The sequence below is a fragment of the Nestor notabilis genome, unplaced genomic scaffold (assembly GCF_000696875.1).
Source record: "Nestor notabilis isolate BGI_N333 unplaced genomic scaffold, ASM69687v1 scaffold16768, whole genome shotgun sequence".
NCBI lineage: Eukaryota > Metazoa > Chordata > Aves > Psittaciformes > Psittacidae > Nestor > Nestor notabilis.
In genome coordinates this window covers 25,069-43,799 of record NW_009942047.1, presented here as the reverse complement: position 1 = coordinate 43,799, position 18,731 = coordinate 25,069, and the positions used below count along the sequence as shown (strand labels likewise).

The window sequence follows — 18,731 nt, the reverse complement described above, 5'->3', positions numbered from 1 at the left end:
AACGTTGGTAAAATAGGCCAACTGTAAGAAATCCTGAATGTAAAAATACGTTTCTACACATGCTATCCTCATCGTTAATGTGAAGCAAAACTAAATACAAGTTTTACATAATTAACCTACTGATTTGTCCATTTTTGCCACAGCAAAGCACTGTAGAGGAATAGCATGCCCTAATTCTTAAAAGAACTGTGCTCCACATCAGGGGTACTCTCAGACAGTTCAGAAATAGTTCGGTTCCATTTGGTATCACTTATGTGTATGCCCTCTGTAAGCTATGTACAACTCTTAACACCCCTCGGCCTCTCAAAAGGAGGTAGAAAGTAGGCATGAATTCTGGGGCGGGTCTTGAACTCAGCTTCTTCTTTGCAAAGGATACGTAGTGAGAGGCAAAGGGTTTCTCACTGTGATGTCTTCCAGCCATCAAATGGTAATCAAATACTTTGATGAGGAGGAAGCAAAAAGATGAATGTGTTTTAGTGATCCGTTTAAATTTCCAAAATAGTAATTGCTGAACTTGACTGCTCTCAAAAGCCTTGTTCTGAAAACAGAAAGAAGCAGCAATGATTTGCCCTGAGTTTCTGCTGAGTCTGAATGATCAAAGATATAACAAAGTTTTATCCCCCCATCTTTTTTTTTTACAGTTTTTTGACGGGGCTGATATGACACAAAAACGGGGAAAAAAAAACCCAAAAAAACCCCAAACAAAAAAGAACAAACCAAGCAACCAAAAAAAAGCCAAACAAAACCAAAAAACAAACAAACAAACAAAAAAAAAAAGCCACCCAAAACACCAAAGACAAAAACCCAGTCCAGGCTTCTGGAGAGGAAGGAAGTGATCCATTCAGAAATCCACTAATTCTTTCCAACCTTTCTGTTCAAAAGATTAGAAAATTCTCCCTTGATGGTGCTTCATTGTCGGGATTAATCTACCACTAAAATCTAATGTAAAAAACTTTGCAGTGATCATGTATGTTTCATTGATTCCTCCAGAGAAACAAAAAGCATGAGATCCAGATTCTGTAATAGGACCTGAAAGAACTCATGACAGGATTGAAAAACTTTCTATTGCATCCTACAACAGTGCTGGTAATAAATTGGGTAGTAAAGTAGTATCAAAGGCAGAGGGGATGATTAGCAAGTGTATATGGAATTGCTGGGAGTTGTGACTTCCTAGAGACAAGTGTCTGTGGAGCAGATATCCTGAAATCCCTCTTTACCATCCACCCATCAGATGTTCCCTACCCTTTATCTTGATGAATGTCTTCTTCAGACATTGGGATGTCACCAGGAACTGGGGAAGAACAGATCACATCTGCACCGTAGCTGGTACAAGCATAACTAATTGGCAATGCCTATAAATTCTATCAGGCATGTAGAAGTGCAAGTCTGATAGTTTTTTGTGGTCTGACGGCTTAAATAACTTGCCAGCAGATCATATACTAGAAACATGTCACTGCTTGTGATACAATGGCAAATGTGTTCTTGCCCATAACTGGAATGCACTCAGTAAGGCAGAGACTGAAATTTACCAGTTCAGACAAATATATGTTCTTTAGGTTGTTACAAAGGCAACAAAAGAACGGAAATATCTGAGTAGACATTCATTATTTTCTTTATGAACAATCTATTTAATGAATGTTGTTTCACAGTTAAAGCTCCACTTTATGAACAGGAGACATTCTTAAGAGAGAAAATGATGCAAGTCCCTTTGCCACCAGAGATTCAGATCCCTGTTTGGCTGGTATTCTATTAGACTGATCAACTGTTGGGCAGACCAGTCTAGTAGAATTGCCCCTGGCACTTCTCTAAAGAAGTCTTTGCAGTTAGAAATAAAACTTTCAGTTTTAAGAAGTTGGACACTTTCCATTGCTTGCTGCTGACCTACATGGGCTATCCATACATTCAGGCAGGTTTCCACAGTAAACAAGCTCCCAGTGGAATGCAACATGATATACAAAAATCTTTGTCTGTCTTCTAATCTAGATACTTGAGAACTCATGAGATAATTAGGGGCTTATAATCTATGCTGTCTCTCCCTTGGGGATCATTAATACATTAAGAAACTCAAACACTCCTGAGAAACCATACCAAGACGATATGTATACACGAAAATTATCATGCATACAAAGTAAAGGAATACTCTGGCGGTTGAACATCATACACCTGGATGAAACCGTTTTCCAGAAAAGTCACTTCTTTGGTACAATTTTTTCATTCCCTTCTTTCAGAAAAGCTAGTAAGATTGTTGAAGGCAACACGATACTGTGGAAACACAGTGAACCATAGGCTTCTCTAGCAAGTCACATGCAGATGTGTCTGTAGGGGAGAAGTAGAGGGAAAATGGAGGGAAGGGGAAGAACAATGTCTGTACATCTTGCAAAGATCTGAGGAGTTGCTATGGTAGAAAAGAGGAATAAAAGGAGAGAATTTAGAGGAGAGCAGAGAGCAAAGCCTTCTCCACTATTTGTGTACCCTTGAAAGCTCCCTGTGATATTACAGTCCCTGCCAAGCTGTGAAACCCAGCTGACCCACTGTGAATTAGTAGGTCCCCCAGTACCCATGTAGGACTCATACTTCTGGTCCCAGGGTTTTGAACCTTGCAAGCACAGCTCTGATCAGAACAGTGCACCAAATAGCAATTATCATTGCCTGCACTTAAAGAGGGAAGAAATCAGATTAAATAGGACTGAAAGAGACAGATGAAGGAGATACCTGAGGTGGATGGCTCTGTTTTGCTTTTGTCAGGCAGATATGATGAAGAGGAAGCAGCAAGCCAACCACTGGTGTAAGAAAGGAACACACCTTGAATCTTCCACCCCAGGCAAGAAGCAGAGAGCCTGTCCAGAACAACAATGCATTTCCTTAGGTATAAGCACAATGATCTGTTGTGCCCTGGCCTGCTCCAATGCTTGCCAGTGTTTCAGGTCTGCTATTATTCCCCTCATTTTCAGTGCTCTTCAGGGCAATGTAAATTTCCATACGGCTAATAGTTAGCCTAATAAGGCTAAACAATTAGTCTAATAAACCTAAAGTACTGGGTACTATGCAGACGGGTAAGAAGACAACCACCTCCTGAAAAAGCTTAAAACAAAGCCAACATGCAAAAACTGTGAAGAACACAGCAAAACCACAACATATTTCAATACATTTGTTTCTTACTCCTGCAGCTCCTCATTACCTCTGTCACTGTACTCTTAGGTAATCAAGGAATGCCAAGTTCAGGCATAAGTTCTGTGGGCTAGCTTAACAGTTACTGTGTTGCAGTGTGTAATTTCAGTTAAGAATTACTCATTCCTCTCCTGTGATTTTGCTTCTATCACTACTCTTAAAGGATAATTCAGCAGTGTGCTAAATAGCCAGAAACATTGTCTTTCTGGTGGACAAGGGCTATATATTTAGAGGAACATAAACTTGATTTTCAGATACTGGATACCTGCAGCTCTTACTGGCTGCAAATAATATTTTGAGCACTACCATCTTAGAAAAGTCAAAGTCTATAAATTACTGACGATGAGCTGTCAGTGACAGAAGGAAATAATTGTTAGACCACATCCAGATATTTTCAGAACCATACGGTCTTCTAAACATGATGCTTTTACCGAACACCTTCCACTATGGCCATCACCAAGCATTATTAGAAGTGAGTCAGGGATTACACATTTGCTAGCACAAATCCACCCTCACCATTCCAGAGGAAACAGCTCCATAATGAGAGATTAGCAAGAATTTAAGAATAAAGGCCTTTTTTTTTTTTTTTTTTTTTTTTTTATAGATGTATCTGTTTTCAGAAAGGAATTCAGTTTATTGGTAAAACTGGGTTTGTTCAGGTTTAGCAGCAGATAGACAAAATTAGCTGGAGGGTTACTTACTTTCAAGTAGATTCAGTGTTCTATTCTTCTCCTGGCAGAAAAGAAAAGGAAAATACCTTCAGGTTTTCAAGGCACAGATCGTGTATTTCTTGTGGTATGAAGTAATTTCTTTTAACATTCAGCTGTGCAATTCACCAATTCCCAGAACTGCATGTTATAGTTTGCATTCTGAACAAAGCTAAGTACCTTCCCTTCCAGGGCTCTTTTGTCTTCTAAATGCACCCTCCTTGGTAGTATTTCATGTTACTGTGTTCTCACTGCTTCTGTACAAATGAACATATTAATCCTTAATTTTCTAGGTTTCTTGCTCCATTTGCCAAGGAAGCATTTTTCTTCTCCCAGAAGCTGCAGATGCAGGTTACCACTGTGCCAGCTTCCTCCTGTTTGGAGCCGTCTGGCAAAAGGAATTAGTTCAGGAAAGTTCATGAAAATGTATGTTTTGTTTTCACTTCTACTGTACTTCACAGCTGTCTCACTGCGTTCTCATCACCTTTCTTTCGAGTATACTTATGAAAACCCATCACAGCAGCTAAGGTCTGCAGGGTTAGAAAGCTGACCTTCCAAGACAAGGGGTAGAAATATGGGAGGCAATCTTTCTCTCATCAAATGACAGTTCCTCCACAACAGTTTTACCCTTTCGGGTATCCCTTAGAAAATGCGAAACCTAAATTTTGGCTTGTTGCAGCACTCACAGTGGTGAAGAAAAAGCTGTCAGGATTCACTTGTCAGCAGCTTAGGTAGTTATAGAACTTGAGGTCCATTTAAAAATACATCAGGTATTTGTAAGTGGTAGAACTAAATGCAAAGGCATTAAAATCTGGCATAGAAGCCTACATGGGCAGGATATGCTCCAGCCTGAAAGAAGGCAGGTTTTGGCTGGGATAAGATGAAACACAGACAATGAGAAAGAAGTACAAGTGCAGTACTGCTGATGATTACATGTTTAAAAACATGGCATGTCAGTGTGGAGAAAACTAGTCTGTAGCACCCAGTTAGGCCTGTTGCATTTTTCTCATTTTTCTAAGTTGTCTGTCTCACTCTGCATCCAGGCAAAACTCATATCACAGACACAGTATATTTCCTCTTCTATATATTCCTTCAGGAGAAAAGGAAAAACAATAAACAAACAAATAAATAAAAAGCACCCAAAAAAAAAACCCACCACACAACCCAGAACTGTTGCTATAGAGGTATCATCCACAGAGAAAAAAGCCTAAAATGAAGCAGCAAAGAATTCATGGAATCACCCTTCTAAATCTTCAGCCTTTCAATCTTGAAAATACAAGTGAAGAATACCGAATTGCATGTGAGTTAGCATGCAGCTGCATAAGGCTATCCATGAGATCCCAACTAGAACTGTAGGAATTTCCAAAGACGACGATCTTACCACACCTGCTTTCTCCCTGCCTATGAGAAAGGACATCATGAAAATAAGTCCTCAAAGAGAGAAAAGAGATTCCTTCTCCGAGTACTGCACCATTGCAAAGAGCCCAGCACCCCCACAACAGCACAGGAGGTGAAGGGATTGGCACTTACCACCACAGTTTTCCAATCAGTTTGATGTTGCAGTGCAGCTAAAAGCAGCAGGATCTGAATCATGTTCAGTGAGCACCAGCTCTGCATCTTGTTTAACAATGGAACTGGTCCACTGTGAAAACTCTAATTTAGATGTCCCAGTATATATGATGTTAAAAACATACATACACTGGTTATTCAGACATAATCTGGGGTTTGCCTCACACTTCCTATAATGAAGCTACTGATACTAAGCTATCACCACCGATAAAGGGCACTGCAAACCATCAGCAACTGGTAGGCTTTCTATTAAAACTGTAGCAGTATTAGTATCTGGTGTCTTTACAACAGTAAAGGTTTCTTTTCTCTGAGTCTGAGAAAGCCATTATTTGTCACAGGATGATCCAAAGGCTGTTAATCTCCTGTCTACACCTTAAGAAAGAAAACAGAAGAAAAATCTAATTCAGACAAATGCTACTAGGGATAAAAAAGTCAGGCTGATGCTATGTTAAATTACTCGGGAGGCTGAGGTATCCAGCCATGGTCTTCAGTAAAAAAGAAAATTATAGGGTCTATCAATTAGAGAAGCCGTGCTCTGAGCCTATGTGCTGGCATGCTTACAGTTTTTTTAATGTCTGGCAGGATGTTTTACAAACTAAACTCAGCAAGATGACAATTCTACCAGAAGGTGCTTCAGATGGTTTTGCTAATAATTTTGATCAGCTGAAATGGAGAAAAACATCACTTCATTTATTTGGCTTTTCCAGAACCTGTCAAATCTGAGAAGTATTAACTGCCCCCTTCTGCACCCCGTATCTCTCCCACCTTCCAGAAAACACACTTCAGTTTTTGGTTTTGTTGGTTTGTTTTTTTTTTTTTTTTGCAAGTTTTCTGCATAATCTGCCTTTGTTCCCCAAACAAACTTTGGTCATTCTTTGTGCATTTCCTTTGCTAGAAGGAAGTGCCATTTCTCGAGAATATTCATTGGAGGCTGGTACTACTACTGCTGCAAACATCTAAGTGCTAACCACCATATATTGGCTTTTGTTTTAATAGCCTTTTAACCAACTTTGTTAATGGACTGAATGCAATTTAGATATGGAACTTGGCTAAAATGTAGCTTCAATTGGCTATTAAAATTTAAGAGCCAACTAAGATAGCTAATTACAAAAAAGCTCCAGTGATAATGCTAAGCAGAATTAGTAATAGCAAATGACAGTCTGTCTAGTCTTATTCCCAAAGGGAAAGAAACTCTTAACTGAGAAGTCAACCAGACAACGTGCAGAAAACCTAATTGCATTACTGGTATTATGGCATCCCAAATCTGGCAGCTCACTGGGACAAAACAGTGAGAAAAGTCTGTCAAACTACTCAAGAAAGCAACTGACCCTCTTCTTAATGCTAGCTGCAACAGATAGCAGGAATTATGTTATTATTTTACATTAACTGACTGGGAAATATTCCTGCTAAAAATATCAAATCGGCACCATCTAAAAAATATCTTATACCCATCCCGAATTTGATTCTCTCTCCAGATATTTTAGATTAGGGGAAAAAATTATAAACAATCTGTCTGCAAAATGTTCAAGCACTAAAGAAACATTCTGTGCTTCATTATCAATATCCTCATTACACCATCAGCTGAAGTGCCGACTAGTTCTCCTGTGAAGATTTATCATGTATGGTGGCCACTTTGAAACATAGGTAGCGGAGTCTTTAACATTCCCTACTCAAGTGTTTCCCCGCTGTGCCTGTAAATGTCAGTCCAGTTTTTTCACGGCTGTGCGCACAGATTAGAAACAGCAGGAGAGCTTGGGAGTATGACTACAATACCAGTAAGGACACTTGTCTTCATGGCACTGCTCAAGTGATTCTTGGAATGCAGGACCCTGCTGTTTTCTAATATTTACACACAACTGGAGTCATCAAGAGCAGTAAATGCAGTCTAAAGGCAGCTTGCTTCTTTTGTGTTAGGGGCTTTACTTTCAAACAGGGATGTCAACAAAATTCTACTACACCCTCCGCCTCTTAGAAAGTGCTGTATTTCCCCATCACTGTTTTGCAAAATACCAAACATACATGTGTGCAAGCACAGACTGTGTGTAATACATACGGAAGTACTGCAGGTATTATCACAGCCTTCCACTTGGCTCATCCTGACTGGCCCACACTTCAAGCATCACTGCAGTTTGCAGTGAGCCAGAGGCATTCTTGCCCATGAAGACTGTAGCTTTGCAGAGTCTCCTGTATGCAGTGACAAGACCCAAAACAACATTGACCTAGAATGGAAAGCACCCTTTTTCTTCACAGAACACTTGCCAGTACAAAGGATATTTTTGGGGTGGGAAGAGGTAGAAGTGGCTTATGAAATCTGCACCTCAAAACATTCTTTATAAATAAATGGAAATGTCTGTTTGTTGTATTCGGCTTTGGTAGTGTCAAAAGAAAGCACAGTCCTTGAAACTTGGAAAGTAAAGAAGGTAAATAAGTCACTAAAAAAATTAAAATGTCCAACAACTGAATTACAAAAGAACAACATTAACTTTGAGTATGCAAGACAAGCAAGAGAATACAATATGCTTTCCTGACAATAGTTATTCAGAATAGTCTAACATACTGTTTGAACAGAATGATTAAATGAAATCATTAAAATGATAGTTTGATTTGAGGAGTTTTAAATATAAGAGAGGCTTTAGCAGTCCTATTTTTACATCTGAAACAAAGAGAATGCCAAGCTTACAGTCGTCAGCCACACTTTGCTAATACCCAGGAAAATGAGCCTGTACAGCAGTCAGAACAGAAAGGAGGAGGCATGACACCTTTTAAATATGTTATTCCAGTTTTATTTCAAAACAACTGATTCCCTTGTTTTCAAAACATGGCCTCATCATTCATTCAACATTTTATGCTACAACATATTTATTTCAGTCAGTAGCTACTCAGACCTTATACAATCAGGCAAGCAGAGCACTTGACATCCACACAAATACACCACCCATTGGCTCATATGGATTCGTTTTGGTTTGCTAAAATACATAAAGCACTCTCCCTGACAAGAATGATGTTCATGCCCTAATTATACCCTAAGTATTTTTGCAGTATTTAAATGAAAAGAAGTGGTATCTCACTGGTATTAAACACTGCATTTTTTGTCTCACAACTCTGAAGAGAAGAATCAAAACTGAGGAAGGAAGTACTTTTAAGAAAGGTTTTCGAAGATTACTTGCTTCTCAACTATTAAAAAAGGGTAAATCACCATTTTGTTATGAGAAGCACATGCAAGCCAAACTTTTACTGGAACAAGATACTTTACAAAGTTATTATTAATTATAACTTTTCTAGCCTTTTCACTAACATAGAAAATCTGAGGGAGGCATTGAGAATGGGCATTGGGCTTTTTTTGGCTCTTTTCTTTGCCCTGGGCCTTGTCTAAAAATCTGGTCTCTTTCTTCCTGGAGAAACTCTGAGTAATCGGAAAAGTTATATAAACAAAAATACTATGTAAAAAAATTCACTACCTGTCCTCCAAAGAATTGCTGAAATGCACTTTATAACAAACTAGAATGGAATGATGAGATTCTTGTCTTATATCCTCTTTCTTTATTCATACATGAGATACACTTAAAAGATGTCTCTACCATTTCAGACTTCATCTCAGTGTACATCTAAGTGACCTCCAATATGACTTTACTCAAAATCAGAAGAAATCAGATGCAACAACTACCTGTTCCTTCTAAAATACCTATAAGGAAACTAAGTAAGGCTTTATTTCTACATTATAAAGCAGAAAAAAGCATTTTTAGTTTGCCTTTAAGATATGAATTCTTGCATATAAAAAATAAAAATGCATCCTCACTTCAAAGTTGGAAAATTTTGCATTAGTATTTAACTATACATAAATTATGCAAATATGTTAATAAAACATTTATTCTTCAAAACCAGGTACAAACAGCAGTCGTGTTTTTACAGGATTCATTGTTTAAAAAGGAAAGAAAAAGTCTCTCGTGTTTAGCAACTGACAAAAGCCCAGAGGTGAGCCAAAAAGCAACTTAATTTATTGTTCCATCTATTTATTTCTGGACTCTCTTTCTGGTTGCTGTGCCTTTCTTGGATTTTGGTGAGGTCATATTCCGGGTTCTGGTAGCTACTGCGTCTGCAATTCAAACAAAAAAAAGACAAACCTTTCTATAAAAGTAACAGAAATGGATCACAAGAAAATACTTGTAGTCTTTAAGAGGACAGATCATCTCAAATCATTCATTTAGTTTTGACTGGGAGCAATGGGGGCACACATCACACAGACTCAAAAGAATTTACTGTCATTTCTGAACACTGATTTTCCATGAAAAACACATTGTACAATTCCACTTCTCAAACACTAGCATTACATACAGTTGAGTCAATTTAATAGCCCACCTCCACCAAGAGATGAAGAATCTGATCCTCTTCAAAACCTAAGCTCCTCCTTCCTCCCCATGCACCAACTTTTAGTTCTATGACCCGTCCCAGTATGAAGCCATGCTTGGTATTCTTTGGACCTTTTCCTAAACTGATCCAGCTCCATAAGCTGGCAAAGAACTTTTTTTGGTCTAGTATTCTCACAGCGTTAGTGGGTTGCAGCATCTTAGAGCGTTCTGAATGGAGCTGGTAGAAGGGGAGGTGGAAGGAATACAGGTAGAAGATGTCAAGCTGTTAAATCAGCTCAGCTACAAGTGCAACTTTATCTACAGATTTCAAGTCATTATTTGACTAGTTTATTAACAAAGGTAATGAACAGTGCCATCTAAATAAGATTCCTAACAAGGCTGGCAGACAGGTTATTCAAAGAGACCATACTTATATATGCAATTATAAGAACCTCCCTGCACTTTGATGCTTCCCTGCCCATTAGCAGGGAAGAGGAAAAAAAAACCAAACCCAATCCACCACAGCTCATTTCTGTAACTCACATTCAACTGCAGTAACTTTAAGAAAAACATATCACATAAAATTTCTACCATTTTTGTAAATGCAGTAACAATGAAATGCTTTTCATTTCCTAGTCACAGTATTTTTTTTATTATTATTTAATCCTGACTTCCTCCTCAGAGTCAGTATGCCTAACTATTTAAGTTCTTGCTTGCAAAACTGTATATAACTCTACAGTTCCTGGTCAACTTCTTAATGTGCATTACTGACAAAGAAAAAGAGGTAAAACTGAGTTTCATGGAAGTCCATAAGAAAAAAGGTGCTTCCACAAGATGACAGTCTTTGAATGGTGTGAGTTACTGATTGTTCAAGCTCAGGAAGTGAATTTTGGGGAAAACAAGGAGGCAGAGAACACTGCAAAACAAGCCAAATAGTCTCGAGTCTACCCAACACCAAAATCACACCAAGAAAATCAATGAACCATTGCAAACAGTTTTGCTTTCATGTTTGTTTAATTTTACATAAGTTAATTTGCTCATAAAACGTTGATTTGAAATTAAAACCATCAAAATTAACCTTGAAGAATTTTTCCATTCTTGAAAACGAAATGGAGAGTGAAAAAATACTCTTGTTCTTTTTTTTTTATCCAAAAGCACTTGCTGCTTTCAACATAAAACTATAAATGGGTTTTTCAGACAATATATCTTTAATAAATCACTTTAAAGAAATGGACAGCTTTGGTGTCAGTATCTCATTGAGCACAGCAGCTTTATCAAAGGAAGATCTGTTCTGGCAAAACACACACATCCCAAGACTTCCCCCTATCCTCTCCCCGCAACTGCTTTGCAAAAATCAAATCCATTCTGGTACCCTTACAAGTACTGGTCACTAAAAGCTACACAAGCAGTTATCATAAAATAAAGTAGTAAATTTACTAGGTAAATCATTCCTTCTTGCAGCTAAATTCTGGTTTATGTTTAAGAATTAGTTTCTAATTTTCAAAGTCACAAAGTATTTCAGCTACGGTAATTGTGAATTCTAGCAACAGACAAGTCTTCTGAATTTTCAAATTAGGTAGTCACAGTGGTATGTAAGCCAAGTTATTCTATCAACTGCATGAACCGTACCAGTTTACTCATTTCAATCCCTTCTGAGATTTTTTTCCTGGAATCCTTGAATTGCAACAGGAAGCAGAGAATTACCAAAGTTTCCTCTTCAAGAAAAAGCAATAGCTTGATCTTTTTCCCTTTCATTAATCTTCACTGGTTTTGACTGAGGTAACTGATTTTTTTCTTCTCCTCCAATCATAGCCTGTATAATCAAATGCTGCAATGACAGGTCAAATTCATGTGCTATTATCAGAAAGACTGTCAATATGAAAATTATCACCTTCGGTAGGAAACTATTACAGGTGTTTGGTTAGAAAGAAAAAACAAATGAGTCATCAGATTTTCATGCTTGTATTTCAGGAATCTAGTATTTCATGGTCATCACAGACAATACAAGCAATTAAAGCTTACTAATTCCTAATTCAGTAAGAGTTTACCCATTTCTCGTTGCCTATGCTGGAAAACCAAAAATGAGAAGAGAGCTACACTGCCTCTGATTTTGCCTTTATTTTTATTGCATTAATGAGTTCTTTTTTAAGGCTTTTCTAAACAAACCATCATCATGAAGAATCTCTAAGTGAATCATAACAAAAAAAGGAAAAAAAACATACTTGTCATGGTTCTTTTATTCATCATTGCAAACTTAACCAGCAGAAATATTCTCTTAAACTATATGATTAAGCTAATTACGTTAAACTCAGAATGACTGCTCTCAACCCATGTTTAGCTTCAAAGTTTGCAGCTATTTCAGAGCTGAAAGTCTTTCTGCACTTTCAAAATTAGTTAACCTGATAACGTATATTGCCCTCTCCCCACAAACTTTTCTTGTGGGAGAAATGCCAATTCCGTTTCTGAAAATGGAAACCCTCTGTGGGCAGCACCAAATGAGGACACAAACAAAGCTATTACAAGCAAAGGAGAGGGTTTTTATAAAGCAGATTAAACTGAATTAGGCTGCAACAGCAATTTAAATGAGGAAGAATTATATAGGCAAAAATAAACCAGATGGTGTCACTGCACAGCTTGTTTTGAGACTGGAACAAAGTTCAGCAGAGGCAGAGTTCTACAGGCTCTAGAGAAACTATTAGACAAGTTGACTGTGATATCTGATCCTCTCCATGTAAACGGTATTAAAAAGCAACTTTAAAAAAGGAACCCAGCAGCACTGTGTATAGTTTTGGGCTCTATCCTTCAAGAAAGTTTTGAGAAAAATGGGCTAGGGGGGAAATCAGGAGTGGTAATCATGATGATTTAATTTTAGCTTAACTGAAGAAAGGAAAAAACGATGAGAGATGTGATGTGCAAAAATACATCTAATGTGCAAAAAGTTGCTGCATAAAAGGAAAGCAATATTCTTGTCTGTAGTGGGCAGGACAACTAATAAGCTTAAGGGAAATTTGTATTAGCTACTAGAAATACTCCTTTATCTAGCACTTTTTAGTAGTAATGACAGTTAAATATTATAAGTGGTGTTGACCAGGGGTGTTTTAGAAGCTTAATAATCGAAGTTCTAAGAGAAACTATGGTATGTATCAAGATGAACACTGATGTAAATATGCCTGTCCTTAGACAGGTGTATAGAGCAGACCACCTCCCGACACCCCTTCTTACCTTGTTTTCCAATTCTACGCACACTGTTATAGAAACATGCGAAAGTCTTATAAGTAAGAGAAATAAAACTCTACTTGAGTCAAAAAAATGAAAGTTCCTATAAAATGACAGAGGTTCCTTTGGTGAGAATAACCATCACAAGTCCCAGGTTTCCCACTTAACTGCCTGCACTGATGGAAAGGACAGGGAGAGATTCTAAGCATGAAAACAGCTACTGAGCAGATGAAAACAGGTATGATTTAGGTGTTAATGGTGACTTCTAGATTATATGATAGGCTAGAATATTTGAAAACAGAACCACATACACATTTCAGACTGTAGGCAAGCATCAGGTAAGTGAAAAACATCTAGCAGCAGGCGTGCTGGCGATGTCAGCAACTGCATCACTTGCATATGCTGTATTTCCACCTGGCAAAGACTGAGTATATGCCAGCTCTGTATAATGGCTGAAGAGTATTAGCAATTCTAGCCTATGCAAGCTCTTAAACTAGACCTCTAGTAATCACCATTAAAAATCACAGCTAACATACTTCACCCTCAAATGCAGCACATGTAGTTGAGTAGGCTGATCAGATACTGAAAGGTTTTCTTTCTTAAAAAAAAAAAAAAAACAACACCCGTGTGCACACATATGTGCATAATCTCTCACACACACACACTTTGCTATATGTTTGTCTCGTTAAGAAGCAAAGGTCCATAAATCTGGAGTGTTGGACCACGTGGTGGAGAGTTCTCAAGTAGTTTCTGAAAAAGATGCTCTTAGATTAGACTCTACATAGACGGAACTTAATCATCATTCCTGTGTAGACACCTGTGCCACAGCCGGTTATGACAGAACTAACATTTCTTTATTACTGGTAACTTCATTCTACATACACTGTATTGCCACAGTTAAGCCAAGAAGTGATGCAGTAGGAATGAGAGGACTACTGACCTAGCACAACTCTCCCTAGACAACCAGATACGATCTTGCACATGCCACTATATCAGACCTCAGTGCATTAAATTAACCCAAGAGTATGTTTTATTACTAATTTAAATAACTAACTTTGGGCTTGTCATTTCCAAAGGAGACAAATTCACGACTGTCAGCTCTTCAAAATTCTTCCATTGACCACAGTATCATTTTTGTCTTGCAAAATGTGCTTCGATCAGATTTCAGCTGTCTTTGACCATAACAAATAACCACGTCATTTGCTGGATGCCTCCCCAGGAAATGCTATTTGTTCAACTGCACCTTTAAAAGGTTCTACAAGAATCAAACTGGTAAAGGAAAGCAAGAGAACAGAACCCATTTAATTGCTGTTTACCAAAAAAAAAAGCATTGGAAGCTGAAAGACTACGCTCTGTGCCCAGCTGCAAACATAAAACGGGAACCGAAGCCAGGCTGTGCAGTATTTAATGAGACTTTAGCATCATACTTCTGTACAGTTCTCAAATTAGTTTGGGCAGTTTGAATATGGTGCAAAGGAAGAACTACTTTTCTTTTAAGATGATGAAATAAGGAAGAGCACGCAGTGCTCTGACAAGCCCTTTCCCAAGTCAGCCGGGGAACAGTGTACAGCTGATAAAATCTTGCAGTGCAACACTTCTCAAACAACAATTTTCCAGTAGTTTGAACGCTGTTAAGAAACTACAAGGGCAACAAATAGTAGTTTTGTTAGTTGGCTTGTTCTCTTTACTCTTGAAAAAAATGCAAACTGGGGAAAGACTTTTTAGCAGGGCCCGTTGCAATAGGACGAGGGGTAATGGTTTTAAACTAAAAGAGGGGAGATTCAGGCTGGACGTAAGGAAAATACATTCTACAATAAGAGTGGCAAAATACTGGCACAGTTGCCCAGAGAGATGGTGGATGAGCCACCCTTCGAGACATTCAAGGCCAGGCTGAATGTGGTTCTGGTCAATCCCATCCAGTTCAAGATGCCCCTGCTCATTGGAGGGGGGCTGGACTAGATGACTGTCGTGGTTTAAGCCCCTTTGGCTAGTTTGGGTCAAGTGTCCTGTGTCTGCTTCCTCCCGGCTTCTTGTGCCCCATCCCCCTCACTGGCAGAGCAGGAGACTGAAAAGTCCTTGATCAGGGAAAGCGCTACTTAGCAACAACTAAAACATTGGTGTGCTATCAGCATTGTTCTCAGACAAAAGCTGGAACACCGTGCTGCGCCAACTACTAGGAAGGAGAAAAGTAACTGGTACAGCTGAACCCAGGATAATGACCTTTGAAGGTCCCTTCCAACCCAAACTATTCTATGATTCTGTGATTAAATATGGACTTGATTTCCAGGAAATATATGATTGTGGGGTGGGGACGAGGGAGAAGAAAGTTAGCTTGTAGAGTTATGGGATAGGGTTTGGCTTTAGGTACTCTGTTCTTCCAAGCTGTCTGGTTCCTGCAACAAATACAGCTGATACATTTCCATATTATCATATGGAAAAACATCAGGACACAAAAATGTACTAATTGATGATTTCATGCCTGTGTATTTCCCGAAGATAACATCAAATTGTGAGTGTGCTTTTAAAAATTTTAATATAAAATTGTTCCAGATAAAACTATAGTGGATTTATTTCTACTTGTAAAAATTACTTTACTGAAGACATTCCAAAACACAGTTGCACATACACATATACATCAGCAGCCACATGCAGCATGTGTTTAAAAATAGCCTCCCTGCCAACCACACAGTGATTTGCAGGAGCAACAAAAGTTTAACTCAAATATATTACTTGCAATCTTGAAAAAGGGTAGTTCCCTGTAAAAGTTTGAGTAACTGCAGTACAATTTTTCTTTATTTCCTGCAGAAAAATTTCACTTGCAAATTTTATGAGTTTGAATTGCAACACTTGTTCAGCACACTGCAATACATCTTCAGGTCACAGGAAGAAAAATTAAAACTAACAAAAAACCAACTAAACCAAGAAAAAAGCAGACATCACTTTTATGCTTAAATGATTTAGTTCTACATGTCAAGTTATTATACAAAAGCTTATGCCATGGAAAATTGTCTTCAGAAGGATTTTTGTTTTGTTTTAAATTAATACTTTTTATATGCTAATAAAAAGTAGCAGTAATAATAAAAAGAAGTATAACGAGGATCTTAAATGTATTTACATTTTAAGTGTGTAAGTGCCAGAAGCGGTCTGAAGAGACTGTACAGAAATAAGCTTAAAATACAAATATAAGCAGACACAGGAGTAAACACGTACAGCCCCATACTTTACATCTTGGACATTAATTTTGTCTTTTTATTATTACAAGTGAAACACGTTCAAGGTGCTTCTCAGTGAATTTGACACTCGTGAATTGACAAGGAAAACCATTATTTAGGAAGAACCACAAAGATGTATTTGTTTTATATCCAATTTATTTTCAATGTTTTTACCCATAATTTAAGGATCTTTATACTTAAAAATCACCTCCTACCACACCTCTTCTAGTTTAAATAGCTTTTGAAGGTCCTCAAACAATATTGGGACAAGGCCACAAAAAGACAGATCACTTTATATTGTGTTTGAGTGTACAAAATGCAAACCACTGAAGCAAGTTTGTCAATATTTTTGACAACTGAGTACTTCTCTGCTCCAAAACCTGAATCTTTGTGTTAACTTCTACATACAACATGCAAGCACATGATTTTAACTTCTAAAAGCAGGTGATGTACACTCATACTAGAACATTAAATTTGCAGGCAAAGGAAGGCTAGGAATGGCAAAGAAAGGGACACATCTTTTCGTGCCGAGTCAGACATACACTGTATTAAGGCAAATACCCACTTACTCCTGGAGTCTGTTACAGATACTAGTAGATATCAAATCCCTCACAAGAAGGACCACATGAATAATGGTCAGTTGGAACTATTGTAAAGTACAGGTTTTGCTGAAAATATATGTTTTTATTGGGGTGTAAAATTAACAGGTAAAAATCTACCTATAATATGGGCATCAGTGTGGAGTAGCAAGAAAAGTAACAAGTGGTGCCATAAACAAGCTCAAGAAAAACGTATGATTTGCTTTCTCCTAAAGCTTGATGACAAGGCCAATAATTCTTTAAATATAAAAATGAGCCTACGTGTAGATTTAATCCAACATTAAATAATAAATCTTGCTTGAATAAAGAGAAAAAGATTTCCGAGACAATAACCCAGATACTGATTTATGCAAAGCCATGCAATGTAAATAAACATAAAGCTAAGTACCTATTAATTGAGAAATACTATTAAACCTCCATTTTGGAAAGCCTTCTAACCAATCCATCAGTATAACTGTTTTAATATCAGAGCTGTTCACACAGGTTTTTATACTGCAAGAGTATCTGAAGATGCCAGTTAAGGCCTTACCATGCTAGATGCTATCCAGCAATACAGACATGCACAATTCCTACCCCTAGCAGAAGAGTCTATTAAGAAAGGACATTAAAAGAAATAGTACTTTCATTGTCATGTCTACGTCAGTACTTCTTTTTATACTGTCCCACTTAATAATCCCTCAAATTGTTCAGAAAAAATTCACAATGGATAATAAAAAATAAAAAATTAAAAAAAAAAAAAAAACAAACCCTGTTATAAAAAAATTCTGTATTTCTAGAATCCAATCTTCATCAACCCCAAGATTAAAAAAAATTGCTGGTGGTATGGGTTTTATCTCTACTGGTAGCTTTGAACATAGGATTATTTACAAATTCTATAAAACCTACTTTTCCACCATTTATGCCATTTTCAAGTTCCCTATACAGGCTGCCTACTCCATGCAAACTGATTAAAAACAAGCATATTAGTCCTATTAATATTATGCAATACACCCCTGCAGAAGCGTTGGTGGATACGTACAGTGTATGCCAAAATTTGGTATTCTGCTTTAACAGCATCATCACTTATAAGCCTGTATATTTTACTATCACATATGAAGGCACATAATACTGAAAATGGAGCTGTAATAGAGTGTAAAAAAAAAAAAAAAACAAAAAAACAAAAAACCACAACTTTTCATTTAAAATAGAAATCATCACTTCTGATAGCATTTTCCTTGGTGGAGAGACATTGACCAATACAATACTTCACCATCATCCATATTACCTTAAAAAGGATACCTCTTAAAATTCCACCTTTCTGGAAAGCATATGGGTTCCAGTTATTACAGGGGGCTGGGGGAAGACAAAACTGGTAACAAGCTAATTTAAATAAAAAACATTTTAAGAATTGCACAAAATTTTATGCATCTTATATTGAAAGTATAACACAGCCCATTTCTTGAGGGCTTTCTGAAATTCTGTTTCTAAAAAGAAGAGTCTAACGCTCTTGCTTGACAGCTCCAGAAGCACGTCAGATGGCTGACATAATTGAAAGAAATGGCCTATAATGAACTCATTTGAAGTGGCCGCTCTACGCTAAGAACAACCAGTGGGAGCAGCAAGAATTTCAAGGTGCCCATCCTTTCTCAGCATCATTCTTTATTCCTCCTCCACCAAGCCTGGGGGCTCCCAAGCCTTTGCAGTAGTACATTTAATTACTGGCAGAGTTTCTGTAGTCACTGTGCACCCTCATTTGGGTATAGTACAAACTGCTGCACAGCAGCTCAGGATCTTTTTGTGACAACTAATTTTTTGGACTAGATTAGACAAACTGCACAGTGAGATGCAGTTAATGGTGTTTAACTGAACAGCAAGAGTTAAATATGATTCTTCATGTCATTGCTTTAAGTCCAAATACTCATGAGATGTTGTTTA

At 37.6% G+C, this 18,731-nt stretch overlaps 1 protein-coding gene across 2 annotated transcripts in view; it reads right to left on the bottom strand.

Moving 5' to 3' along the window:
• Positions 1-9,454: 9,454 nt before the first annotated feature.
• VRK1 (vaccinia related kinase 1) overlaps positions 9,455-18,731 on the bottom strand; it is a 28,017-nt gene continuing 18,740 nt past the window's right edge. For both annotated transcript variants that reach the window (XM_010021200.1, XM_010021199.1), the window contains one exon: positions 9,455-9,537. In XM_010021200.1, coding sequence (XP_010019502.1) covers positions 9,455-9,537 — 83 coding nt within the window. The remainder of the gene's footprint in view (positions 9,538-18,731) is intronic.